Genomic DNA, 13,436 nt, shown 5'->3' on the forward strand with positions numbered 1-13,436 from the left:
ATAGAAGTATATGAACATAAATGTGTGTGTGTGTGTGTGTACAAAAGATGTGATTTGGACCTGTTACAATCATCTAATTTTGAGGAGGGAAAACAAGGTGATTCATTAAGACTTTATAGAGACCTATAATATATAGCCCAATATATATCAGTCAACATCCCTGTAATTAGGCAGACAAACTGCCATGTTTCAAAATAACATTAAAGCTTTGTGGGAGAACTTTCTAGAGTTCTTTCCAAAATTAATATGCAAAATCAATCAAGAATATCACATATGCTTTTATGTCTATTAATAAACTTTCCCAAATGGATTATGTTCCTTGTTTAACAGAATGAAATTCAAGTGACTTAATGATTCTTAAAAAAATGATATCCTTATCTTCTTAGAAGAACTTATACCTATTAAAGTACAGTTGTCCCCTGAACAATGTGGGCCAACCCACTGAATTAGTGATGCCAACCCACTCCCACCCTGAATTAAAAACACATGTATAACTTTTGACTTTCTCCAAACTCCTACTACTGACTGGAAACATTACTGATAATATAGTCAATTAATGCATATTTTATGTTACACGTATTACTGTATTCTCATAATACCTCATTTTTCTCACTTTTTCAGTAATTCTAGGCTATGTGGTTTGTCATTGAATTTTAATTGTTGCAACCTGCCAAAAAATTTCCCAATATATTTACTGAAAAAAAAAAGCTGTGTATAAGTGGACTCATGGAGTTCAAATCCATGTTAAGGGTCAACTGTACATTTAAATGATAGTCTACTGCAGTGTGTGGAAATTACTGTATCTCTTAAAGGGACTGTGGATTACCTTTTAATGTTTTATCTGAAGAATTCTGAGGAGATAGATATTGGCAGAGGTGGTAACCAAATTCCCATAGAAAAGCAGAGTAACTAGAGCAAAAGCAAAACCCCACGGATATTTATAACTAAACTATTTGGCAAGGCATTCCTAGGAAATTCCAAAATACTGAACGGGTTAAGGACAAAACTGGCTACTGTGTAGCCACAATAGCCTCCCACTATCAGCATCTATGCAAAAAGAAGCAAAGGAATGGAATGGGGCATTTGCTGGACTTGGTAAGAACTTCAAAGTAGCCCCCAAGCATTGGAAATCATGGTGGGCCAATCTGGTAACAGCAGCTAAACCAGGGAGGAATTTTGTCAATTTCAGTAAGTGGGTGGATGCCAGATGCCTAGAGTAGGGCTTAAAGGGTTCAAGCCAACTTCTATGTACTTTTCAAATCGATCTCCCAAGGCTCTTTTCCAGGTCTCAATATTGAAGAGAAACTTCCAAAGCAGAAATGGCAGGATAGGGACAAGGCAAAGAAAAGATAAAAATAAGGGAGGGGGGAACACAGCCAGGGAACCTTAGAAAGCAAGCTATATATCTGCATATGTAACTGAAAAGTATTTAGGTCATACAAAAATACTGTAAGAAACAAATCAGAAGAGTTAACTCTAAGCAACAAAATCACACTAGAAAGAACTGCTCAAAACAAAAACAAAAACAAAAACAAATGGTATCGGGGAAACCAGATATCCAAGTGCAAAAGAATGAAATCCAACCCTCACTTTACACCATATACAAAAATTAACTCACAATGGATTGGTGACCTATATGTAAGAACTAAACCTATAAAACCCTTAGAAGAAAACAAGAACTCCAGGACTTTGGGTTTGGCAATGATTTCTTGGATAGGAACCAAAAGCACATAAAACACAAGAAATCACAGGTAAACTGGGCTTCATCAAAATTAAAAACTTTTGTGCAGGGGCACCTGGGTGGCTAAGACAGGTAAGCATCCAACTCTTGATTTCGGCTCAGGTCATGATCTCACGGTTCATGGGTTTGAGCCCTCAATCGGGCTCTGTGCTGACAGTGTGGAGCCTTGGGATTCTCAGTCTCTCCCTCTCTCTCTCAAAATAAAAATTAAACCTGAAAGCAAAAAATTTTTGTGCATCAAGAAAGTGAAAAGACACCCCACAGAATCAAAGAATATATTGCAAATCATGTACCCGATAAGAGATTAACATCCAGAATATACAAGGAAATCCTACAACTTAAAAAAAAAAATAGATAAAAGACTGGTTAAACTTTCTCCAAAGGAAACATATAAATGGCCAATAAGCATACAAAAAGATGCTAAAACATCATTAAGTCATCAGAGAAATGCAAATTAAAACTACAATGAGATACCATTTCACATTCATTAGGATGGTTACTATCAGAAAACCAGGAAAGAGCAAGTGTTGTGAGGATGTAGAGAACTTGGAACACTTGTGCACTGCTAGTGGGAATGTAAGATAGTGCTTATTGCTGTGGAAAATATAGCAGTTCCTCAAAAAATTAAACATGAAATCACAATGTGATCCTCCATTTCTGGGTATATACTCAAAAGAGTTGAAAGCAAGAACTTAACCCACATTTATTCACAATCCAGCAGCATTATTCACAATAACCAAAACATAAAAGGAATCCAACTGTGGTTCATACATACAATGGAGTAACGTTCAACCTTAAAAAGGAAGGAAATTCTGACACGTTACAACGTGGGTGAATCTTGAAGACATTATGGTAAGTAAAATAAGACACACACAAAGAAGGACAAATATTGCATGATTCCACTTCTAAGAGATACGAGAATAGTGAAATTCAAAGACAAAATAGAATGGTGGTTCCAAGGGTCTGGAGGAGTGGCAGAATGTGGCATTCGCTCAATGAGCAGAATTTCAGTTAGAAAAAATAAAAAAGTACTAGAAATGGATGGTGGTGATGTTTGCACAACAATGTGAATACTGTACTTAATGTCACTTAACTGTACACTTAAAAATGGTTAAAATGATAAATTTTGTTAAGTCTATTTTACAATAAAAAATCACAAAGTAAAACAGTAACACACTTCCAAACTACTAGACACTAAAAATGATTCAAAACACAAAACGTAAGTAAAAAAGATATGAAATCACATATCGAAAGATCACATTACACACTTGAGTATATTAACCCAGAACAACCAGCACCAAGACACACTGTAGTAAAATTACTGGATTGTAAAGGAAAAAAACTGGCCATTTAGGCAAAAATAAATTGAAGAAAACTAGATTACCACCAATACTAGTGCTTTATGCCAGGAAAAAAAATGTGTTACATATTTAAGCTATCTAAGAAAAGAAAGCAGGAGCCGAGAATTTTATACACAGCAAAACGGACCTTGGGTCTAAAGGGCAAAGATAAATTATTATCAACACACAAGGATTCAGAGAATATGGTTTCCATCATCTTCAAGAGAACTTCTAACAATCAAAATGACTAGAGACTTAAACAGAAGCACTGGTAGTGAACAAAAATGGTTACTTGCAGAACTAAGATTAAATAAAGATTGAAAAGAAAAGTTGTGTAATAGCTATTTAAGATAACGTAGCTATAATATGACCTTAAAAAACATGGATGAGATGGGAGAGCAAAACAAAAACATTTTATTGTTCTCAATAATTATACTGCTGATGACAAAAGTACTGTTAGTCTGAGACTTACTTGTGTAATGTGGGGTTAAGTTAATGAGTGATTATGGGATAAAGTCTCTAATCCCACATTCTTAACAACTAAGATTTTGGTGTGAAAGGTCACAGAAATGTACAAAAGACAGGTTAAATAAAAAATGCTGTTATTTTGAATTAGCAAATTCCTGAGGTAAAGAATACATTTAAAACAAATAGATAAAACAAGTCTAGTTAATGTATACTTCATATATTTAATGTGTAAGTAAATCATAAACATTTAACATATCAATGTACATAATGAATATATATTTACCATACTAAATATTTCCTCATTCTGTTCACTGAAGATGCCTACAAACAAGACCAACACAATAACAATGAGTTTCCCTAATATCCAGCTCCTGGTTTTGAAATACCACTTCCTACTAAAAGAAAGGAGGGTTTCTGAAACAAATGGCTATTACAGCTGTGGAGAAGGAAATGTACAAGATGAGCGTGGAACATCGTGCTATAACAGAGTGAGGAAGCTATCCAAGATTATTGGGGTATAGAATTACCATATGGTCTAGCAATGCTATTCCTGCAACCAAGAGAATCCAAAACCATACGTCCCCCTGAAAACTTATATATAAATGTTCACAGGAGCAAAATAATAGCCAGAATGTGCAAATCACTCAAATGTCTATCAACTGATGAATGGATATATAAAATGTGGTATAATGGTAGTCCGCAAGAAAAATAAATGAAGTACTAATATGTGCTACAACACAGATAAACCTTAAAAACATTATGTGGTCAGAGAAAGAGGCCAGTCACAAAGGACCAAATACTGTATGATTCCACTCATAGGAAACGTCTGGAATAGGTTGGGGGTGGAGGGAAGAATGGGAATAGACAGCCAAAGAATGTAGGGTTTCTTCTTGGGGTAATGAAAAATTTTTAAATTCACACACAACTCTGTGAATACACCTAAAAAACTGCATGGAACTGTACACTTTTCAATGGGTGAAATGTACAGTATATGAATCACATTTCAATAAAGGTGGTAAATGTAGGGCAAGAATCATGTATTTTCCTTTATGAACCGTACCACTGGGTATCTAAATAGATGAATCACAGCATTTCATTATAAAAATATTCCAATTAATAAACCCAGAAATGATAGAATTAGAGTATCACAATGAACGAAAGGATCTAGGCACTGATTATCAACAGCTACTAACATCATACACGATAAGACATTAGGGATCTGATGAAAGAACATAAAACCACCTGCAGTCTTGCCAAAGGGATCTAAAGTCAGTTTGATGAAATTTCTAGATTCAATTGGCAATTTGCAGGGAATTAAAGAACAAAGGAGCATGACAAACTGCAGCAGGAGTATACAATCAACAAAATGCAGACAGTTGGAAATTCTACGGTTTAATGCCCTAGGTTCTTCAACAGGTAAAATTTAAGTGAAAAGGCTGGAGGGGAGACCTATATATTGAGACTTAAAAAATCAAATATTTAATGCACAGGACTAAACTGTGGCATTTAAGAGTGCAGAATTAGGTGGTAAAACTGTATCAAAATCGAAGAAAGTGATTACTACATCAAGGATACTGGTTATTTTGTAGAGGGAGGAAAGGGTCTGACATAAGGGTGGGGCATATGGAAACACTTCTGGGATAGGTGGCAAAGTTCTCTTTCTTGGGTTACAAGGTTGTTTGCCTTTCAGCTATTCATTTGTTTGGTGGTTTTATGTTTGTGTTTTATTTTCTAATATAAAGAAAAACCTACTTCAACGCATAATATAGTTATGCTATAGCAATAAAGGACACCAAATAGATGGAGTACAAAAAGATGTGAATAGGACCCAAAGAATAAGATAGAGACAGAAATTAAGAAGTACAAGAGTGGAGTTATCTTGGGAATGCTTCATGAAGAGTTGAAACTTCACCTGTTTTAAAATTTGACAGATCACATTCACATGAAAAGTGAAGAGACTGCACCATTTGGAAAAAGAAGGATGTGCAATGCATAAATGCTAAGTCTAAAAGGGCTAAAAGGGGAATCTGGGGCCTAATTCAAAAGAAGACTTTATTGGATTTTGTCCAATTGATGTAAGCAGGTCAAAATCTGAGAAAATATTTTCACTATTTACTTGTCTACTGATCATCTCTTTAAAAAATACCAGCTTCAGGGGCGCCTGGGTGGCTCAGTCGGCTGGGCATCCAACTTCGGCTAAGGTCATGATCTCACATTTTGTGGATTCGAGACCTGTGTCTGGCTCTGTGCTAACACCTCAGAGCCTGGAGCCTATTTCAGATTCTGTGTCTCCCTCTCTCCCTGCCCCTCCCCTGCTCGCGCTCTGTGTCTCCCTCTATCAAAAATAAATAAACATTAAGAAAAAAAATTTTTTTTTTAAATAAAAGAAAACACTAGCTTGAATACTCTGCCCAATTTCTTAAATACACTAGGGTCAGACAAAAGTGATAACAGAATGGGATTAGGCAAGGAATTTAGGTTCAAATGCCTTTCATATAATGGCTGCTTTGATTTTGGACAAGTCACTGAGTAACTGTATCTGTTTCTTCAGGAAGATAATACTTTAGCATCTGTGCAATTGATAGCTGAAAAGTAAATTTAGAAATCATCTAGTCTAATCTCAAATTTACAACCCAGGAAACATGTGCTTGGTTAGTATCACTTTGAACAGAAAAGATACAAAATACTTCCATTACCCAGAAAGTTCTACTGGACAGCACTGCAGTATTTCCCAGTAGTATTAATGGATTCTGAACATAGAATTATTCTTGGATTAACAGCTTTATTAAATTAAAAAGCAGTTGGTGCCATCTTAAAAATTACTTCCCCAGAAGTAGCCACACCTAAACCCAACTAGGACCAGTCCAATTCTATACGTGCTCACACAACAGCTGTGTCACATCTAAGAACTGGGAAACCAAAACCAACCCCTTTTTTTGTGCTGAAAAAGGTACATATATATAGGCTTTCACAAGCAAAAAGTATTTCTGAAAGGGCACACAAGAACTGTTAACAGAAAACGTTTCAGGGCAGTGGGCTTACTCAAGCTGAAGAGAGGTTTATCATATTCCCTTTCTACCTTTTTCATTTACCATATACCTGTATTAGTTTTTAAAAATAAAAGAAAGCATTTAAAGTGTTGTCACTGGGGAGAGGACATATACAGAGAAAAATGTATAAGGAGTCATTCAAAAGACCTGTGAGCAACAAGATTTTATCCATTACATTGTTTACCTTCTAGCCTGAATGGATGTGTTGGGGGATATTTTTACATTTAACTGCATCTACGTTACTATGTTTGAGAGAAATTTAGGGCTTTCACGGTAAAAATATAAACAAAAGCCTTGCACTAACCAATTCCCCCAAAATGTTTTCTTTCACAAAATGCAACTGTATGACAATGTTATCAGTAATTTGAATATAAAAAAGCAGTTAGTGTAAACTGGATAAAACCTACTTTTAAAAAAGTCTTAAATAAATTTCTATTGCAAAGACTGTAATTAATAATTATAATGGCAGAATGCTATATTATTAAAGAACAGAGACTGTGGGCACTTCTCTAGATGTATACAAGAATAGCTTTCCTCATTTAAGTCTTTACAGGGGATGAAAGGAATGCAAAAAGAACATCTGCAAATTTCCAAATGACATCTACTAATCAAAAGTCAACTAAGATTATAAACATTGTGAACAAAAAGTGGTAATCAAATTTTATCACAAGCAAAAATACAAGTTCACTTAAGGTGTACAGCTAACTTAGATGTATAAAATGAAATGTAGATATGACATAGATGATGCAATCTTAGAAATCATTACAGTCATGGGGCACCTGGGTGGCTCAGTCGGTCAAGCGTCCGACTTCAGCTCAGGTCATGATCTCACAGTTCGTGAGTTCCAGCCCTGCATCAGGCTCTGTGCTAACAGCTTGGAGCCTGGAGCCTGCTTCAGATTCTGTGTCTCCCTCCTCTCTCTGCCCCTCCCCAGCTTGCTCTCTGTCTCTTTCTAAAAAAAAAACAACAACAACAAAAATTTAAAAAGAAAAAAGAAATCATTATAGTCATTCCTTAAAATCATCAGTCCTAAATACCATCCTTAACTGTATACTCTTGGGACCTTAGCAGAAATATAATACATTAAATAAAAACTACAATACATTTAAATCTGGCATATTGGATACAGCTCCGATTGCTGCAGCTCAAAAACAGTCAATAAAACTAAGTAAAGAGATTTAAATGACCATGGATTTGGAGAACAGACCTATGAAAACAGACCATGACCATCAAAAATACAGAGAGAACAGTGTACTCTCCACAATCTCATCTTAAGAAAATTCATTAGAATATAAGAAACAAATGCATCATAAACTTGACTAACGAAATTAATGAACAGAGTTTCTAAGAGAAACTGGATCAATATTTATTCTAAGGTTGATACTGGAGAGGATGTTCTCCCACAGTATAGAACTTGGAGATACTGTTGGCGCCAGGGCTTTTCTACTTCACCAGATTTATCTTGAGCTTCACGTTGTAAGGCCATTCTTTAATTTCTAACCCCAATTACATAAACCTTACTGCATCCAGTGAGCAGAGGGTAGACTTATCTAATTAGGTTACATATAGAAGTCACTTAGTGCGGACAGTGATCCAACCCTCCAAGAGAAATTGACAATAAAACTCAATGATAAAAGATAGTTTCTGGGTCAGCAACACATGTCCACACTGACTATATTCTCAAACACAACAGCGCTTAAATTTTAGGGGAGATATTACTTTTAAATTAGTCACCGTGGGAAAATACAATAAATCCACATAAACATTAAACATATTTTGATATAATTAATGCATATATTATAAAACTACATAAAGTTTGTAACTATCATCTCAAAATTTAAGCTTGTTAGTGTTTAATTTACTGACTGGTGTTCCGTTTGTGGTGAAACTCATGCTTTTTGTAAGTTTACTATGACATTCCATTATAACCCTATAAGAAAAATTTTCCCAATGATGTGGGGGAGTATGAATTTAAAAGTGACTCACATTCAATTTGAGACCACCCCCTTCACCCTAAAAGAATAGGGAAAAAAAAAGATAAAAGAGTGAGGCTGTGCAATTGATGCAAGAGCACCAATACAAATATTAAAACCACTTTTGATAAAATAGCAAAGGTAAAAAAGACAACAGTTAGATATGAAGGGTGCAATGTTACTTTTTAAAATAGAAATTAACATCAGATTTCAATTATCCTGCTAATAACAATTTAATGTAAAATGCTGAAGTTTACCTTCATACATATATGGCATTAAGTGGGGTAATAAAAATAATACTTTGGCTTTTTAATGAATGATGGCATTTAAGTAAATTAGGGAAAGAATGCAAGTGACCCAGGCTTCACCATTTAATTTAAAGGTCAAACTGTGAATTTTGGCTGTAAGCAAGATACCTGTTTTAAAGCACACCAACCAGGCCATAGAGACAAATTATGAAAGAGGGAGGGTTCAAAAAGAGAAGTATAGTCTTGTGGTGAGATCATTACTAGAAGTAGAAAAGTAAGCCTGATTCAGCAAATGAGACCTCTGTAGCCACATAAAGAATTTCCAGAACTATTTTGACTTGTGATTTCTACCAGCATTTTCCAAGGCTACTTAAGGAAAGCCACATTTGTATTAGTATTCATTAGTTTACGACTGCCTTTGGAGCCAATTTAATAAAAATGTAATTCTCTCGATCTAAATTGTTATTGCCAAAGAGGCTTCCTCTCTCTTCCATAACACTATCACTGACCTAAGTTCTGTGCACAAGAAATAACTAGGAAAATGGAAATAGAATAAGACTCATGTAGATTTAAAAGAGAAAGAGAAGCAAAGGAGCCTTCGGGAGACCAAAATGTATACAAACACATATACTGTTCAAACAAGATAAACCTCTATGACAATCTGATAAACCAAATCACTTATGATCAGAAGAGATTACAACAGGAATCAATCTAAGCTATGAAGCTGTTCGTTCCAAATAGGAAAAAAAAAATATTTTATGGACCTTTTCAAAGACTGTTTTCTTAGCAAAAAGGTCCTAATAACAATCTACCAATAGCATAGTCTTCCACAGTCTATTTTTTCTACACACGCCTTTCAGAATAACATTCTAAAAATAGCTGTGATAAAAAGGGCAAAAAATATAGTGAGAATTAAGACAAGGTTAAGTATGTTTAAACAATATGCAACTTTCTGTTAACAGATGCAACACAGTATGCAAGTTACTCTGAAAAAAAGACCAAACTCACACCTTTCACAAATTAAAATTTTCAACTAAACAGCATTACTCGACTTTTCAAGATTTACAGGTTGCAGGTTATATTCTATAGTACTGGAGAATAAGTTTTACTTCAAAACTAATTATACACACCTCTGCCATTTTATGTTTGAAGGAAAATTTGACGTTTAGGTCACCAAAAACTTAAGGAGACAACAAATGCTGTGATAAATAGGAACGCTGACACCATAAGAAATTACTGTTAGCAAATCAAATATTTCTGCTAAACATTTAACTTTCAAAGGATCATTTCAAAAGAATGTTTGAATTAAATTAAGCCCAATTCACAATATTTGAAACAATGAGTCCAATACAATTAAGATGTACAACAGAATGACTAGGCCAAATTACACTGTACATTACTATTTAAAATTATTCAAATGTTAACTATAAAATTTAAATGAATACCGATGTCATAACTATTAGAGTAAATGTTTCTTATTTACCTTTTATCTCAAAAACCTGGCAAAGCCTAACAAAGTGCCCAGCAGCTTGTCATCACAAATTAAAAAACTAGAAACATTTTTCATTTCAACCAAAACGTTTATCACACGGTTTACATTCACTGTTACCTTAGAACACTAAATCAAAAGTGAAATCCACGACCAACTTTTTTCTGCGTATCGATTTACTTCAAAATTTGGTTATGGTAAAAACAAGCAATAAGATAGTACTTACATTTCTACTGAATTTGGTGAAAGAATGGTGCATATAAAACCTGTGCATATAAACAATCGCAGTGTTTATTGTAAGCTGAGAACTGGAACGTAACATTTAGGAAATAGCCGAGAAAAACAGGACCTCACTTCCAAAACAATTTTGATGGAAAATTCCCCACCTACGGTATTTTTCCAATGCTTACAGTTCACTCAAAACGAACCCCAAAACTATACACATAAAACAAAACCCCGCAGGGTGGTGGTGATGGTAGGCTCGACGCCAACTATAATAAGTGCTGAGCATTTCACTCCAATATTGCTATTAAGCCAGCCCGGGAAGGATTTATCAATGGCTACGACTCACTAAACAGCATCAGACAGTTGAAATGCGCGCGCGCACATCCATACAAAACCACGCCAAGAACATAAAGACCTCCAGTGAGCTCCCAAGGTACGAGACCCGCCATCAAACCAGCGAGGAACGCGGGGAGAAGCTGCGGAGAAGACTTCACGCCTTTCAGCATCGGTAACCCTTCCACTTCTCGGCCTCTTCTCCGACGAGAAGTGGAAATAGCTGCCTCTTTTCTGCGATAATCCCTAAAATTCCCCCCTGGCCTCGGCGGCCTTCCCATCCCCCGCCGCCACCACGCGCGGCCCCAAACAGATTACACAACGCAGTCTCCTAGCCCGCATTCCAGGACTCCTCTCCTCCCCTCCTTCACTGGCCGGTTTCGGCCTCCCGAGCCCAAGCTCGCCTTCCCTTACGGCGCGGGAGAGTCTCAGCGAAGGCCGAGGCGGCGGCGCCATGTTTGCGGGGCACCAGGCCCGGAGAACAGGCGACCGGGAGAATAGTGAGGGGGGACAGGGCGTGAGCGGCGGAGGGCCAAGAACAGGAAAGGATACACATTGAGACGCTGTCCCATGTCCTGGATGAGGTTGGCCGCCTGCTGGCGGTATGAGAGCTCTTTATCCGCCTCCATTCCGCAGCGGCGGCTCGGCGTGTTCTCCAGCTGTTCCCGAGTAAAGAACCAGCGAGAAGAAGCTCCACGGCCCGACGCCATGACACTTCCTCCTCCGCCCGCTCCCTCACCCACCCCCCTCCCCTCCCGGCTCGCGGACTCCCCGCCAAGGCCGCGCGACCCCGCCCCAGTCCGCTCGCCGTAGAACACGCACCGCCCCTTTTTACTCTTGTCGCTGCCCGTGCGCGTGCGCGGGGCCGCCCTGCCGCCGCACCCTAGTCTTTTGCTTTCTTTTTCCTGCCCCGGGCCTCGCTCTTACGCACGGGACCACAATGCCCCGCGCCGCTTGTCATTTGGAGGCGCCTGGAGGTGGGGGTCTCTCGGAAGGAAAAGGTCGGCGCGAGGGACGCTGGGTCTAGGATTGGCTGGGTGAAGGGGCGGGGAGGAGAGGAGGGAAGGGGCTGGCCAGAGGTCGCGTAGAGAGGGAAGCGGGCGGGCGGTTGTGCCGTGAGGCCTGGGCGTGGACTTTGAAGTCCCGGTGGCGTCTCGGGCTGGGAGTCTGGTGGCGTTCGAAAGGGAGAAAAGCCGTACCCTTCTCCAGGGGCACGCGGCAACTTCCACTTTCTTCGTTTTGGTCTGCGCCGTCTCGTAGGCATTTCCCCGAGTAGGCATTTCCCCGAGTTGGAAAAGTGTCCACGACGGAAAAGCCTCTGCTTTCGGGCTTCTCTGCGAAGGACGCACCTGGGAAGAGTGCATGAGTAACAGCGCTCCACCTGTGTGTTGTGCTTGAGTCCTTTTTTTCCCCCTATGTTGTCCACAGCCACTTAGACCGTGGGGTTTATTTTTGAGATTTCTGGGCCAAAGTGTATCCAGTTAGAAAGTGTAAGAGCTGAATTTTTAAACGAGATTTCGGTAGCGTGTTTTTAAACCACGCTGTGATTGAAAACAAAGTAAAAGGAGAAACAGTACAAGGTAAAATTTTTGCTTAGTGGTTAAGACTAACACCACATGTATCAATTGATTAATCTCTTCCGCCTTTGTAAGAGACTACTGCAGTAGAGTTTCCGCGAATAGATAGGTCTCCGACTCTGAGCCATTGCATATTGGCCTGTGAATAAAATTTATCTTCTAAATTGTAACTATTTGGGGGCACCTGGGTGGCCCAGTCTTTGAGCATTGGGCTCTTGATTTCAGCTCAGGTCATGATCCTGAGGTTCTTGAGATGGAACCTCACCTTGGGCTCTGTGCTGACAGTGTAGAGCCTGCTTGGGATTTTCTCACTCCCTCTGCCTCCTCCCCACTCGCGTGTGCTCTCTTGCTCCCATAAATAAATAAATAACTTTATTTGGCAAAGACTACAGAGAACAGGCAGAAGTATTTCTAAAAAGCAACCGATAATGCTTTTAAGTGAGTTTCTTATTAATGCTCCAGGCCTTTGTCCTCGTTTGGGGGCTTAGCCTATGTGCAGTGTATTGCCGTATTTTGGCTTTGGCTGTATCGGTTACATATTCAATATAGAGCTATTGATTTGGTTGCAGTAGGCAGTTTGTAACAGTTGTCTGCATAACTTTATTTCTTACCTACATTGCTTGCTTCACATCTGTCCCTGCTTTGAGAAGTTCTGGGATAGATTGATTTAAAGCACCATTTATAAGGTGCTTACCCCCAACACTCGTTATGATACAAACTCAAACTAAGAGTATAAGAGAACTTCTCAACTTGTTGAAGAAAATTTGTAAAAACACTCCTGTTAGTATCATAATTAATGGTGAGAAACTAGAAGCTTTCCTGCTAAGGCAAAGATGTCCCCTCTCATCACACCTTTCAAAATTGTACTGGAAATCCTTGCTAATACAGTAAGAAACGTAAGTAAAAAGTGAACAGATTGAGAAGGAAAAAAAAATGTGTTGAGGGATAGCATACTTTTTTGTAGGAAATTTCAAAGTATTGAAAAAAAATGG

The 13,436-nt window shown here is 38.1% G+C and overlaps 1 protein-coding gene and 1 long non-coding RNA gene across 10 annotated transcripts in view; one reads left to right on the forward strand and one right to left on the reverse strand.

Moving 5' to 3' along the window:
• The window catches only part of CCNT2 (cyclin T2), a 38,943-nt gene extending 27,342 nt beyond the window's left edge, over positions 1-11,601 (reverse strand). For 3 of the 7 annotated variants that reach the window (XR_007155139.1, XM_047873270.1, XM_047873268.1), the window contains exons 1-2: positions 11,420-11,601; positions 10,536-10,617 (exon numbers count right to left, since the gene is read on the reverse strand). Coding sequence is in view for 4 of the 7 variants with exons in the window: in XM_047873270.1 (XP_047729226.1) it covers positions 10,536-10,617; positions 11,420-11,577 (240 nt within the window). In the remaining 3 variants the exon portion in view is untranslated. Of the gene's footprint in view, positions 1-8,585; positions 8,613-10,535; positions 10,618-11,419 lie in introns of those variants that run through there. The other 4 variants (XM_047873269.1, XM_047873267.1, XM_047873271.1 and 1 more) reach the window with 3 other exon arrangements.
• The window catches only part of LOC125173750 (uncharacterized), a 63,633-nt gene continuing 61,797 nt past the window's right edge, over positions 11,601-13,436 (forward strand). For all 3 annotated transcript variants that reach the window (XR_007155140.1, XR_007155141.1, XR_007155142.1), the window contains exon 1: positions 11,601-11,868. This is a non-coding gene — a long non-coding RNA (uncharacterized LOC125173750). The remainder of the gene's footprint in view (positions 11,869-13,436) is intronic.

Source organism: Prionailurus viverrinus, chromosome C1, assembly GCF_022837055.1.
Source record: "Prionailurus viverrinus isolate Anna chromosome C1, UM_Priviv_1.0, whole genome shotgun sequence".
NCBI lineage: Eukaryota > Metazoa > Chordata > Mammalia > Carnivora > Felidae > Prionailurus > Prionailurus viverrinus.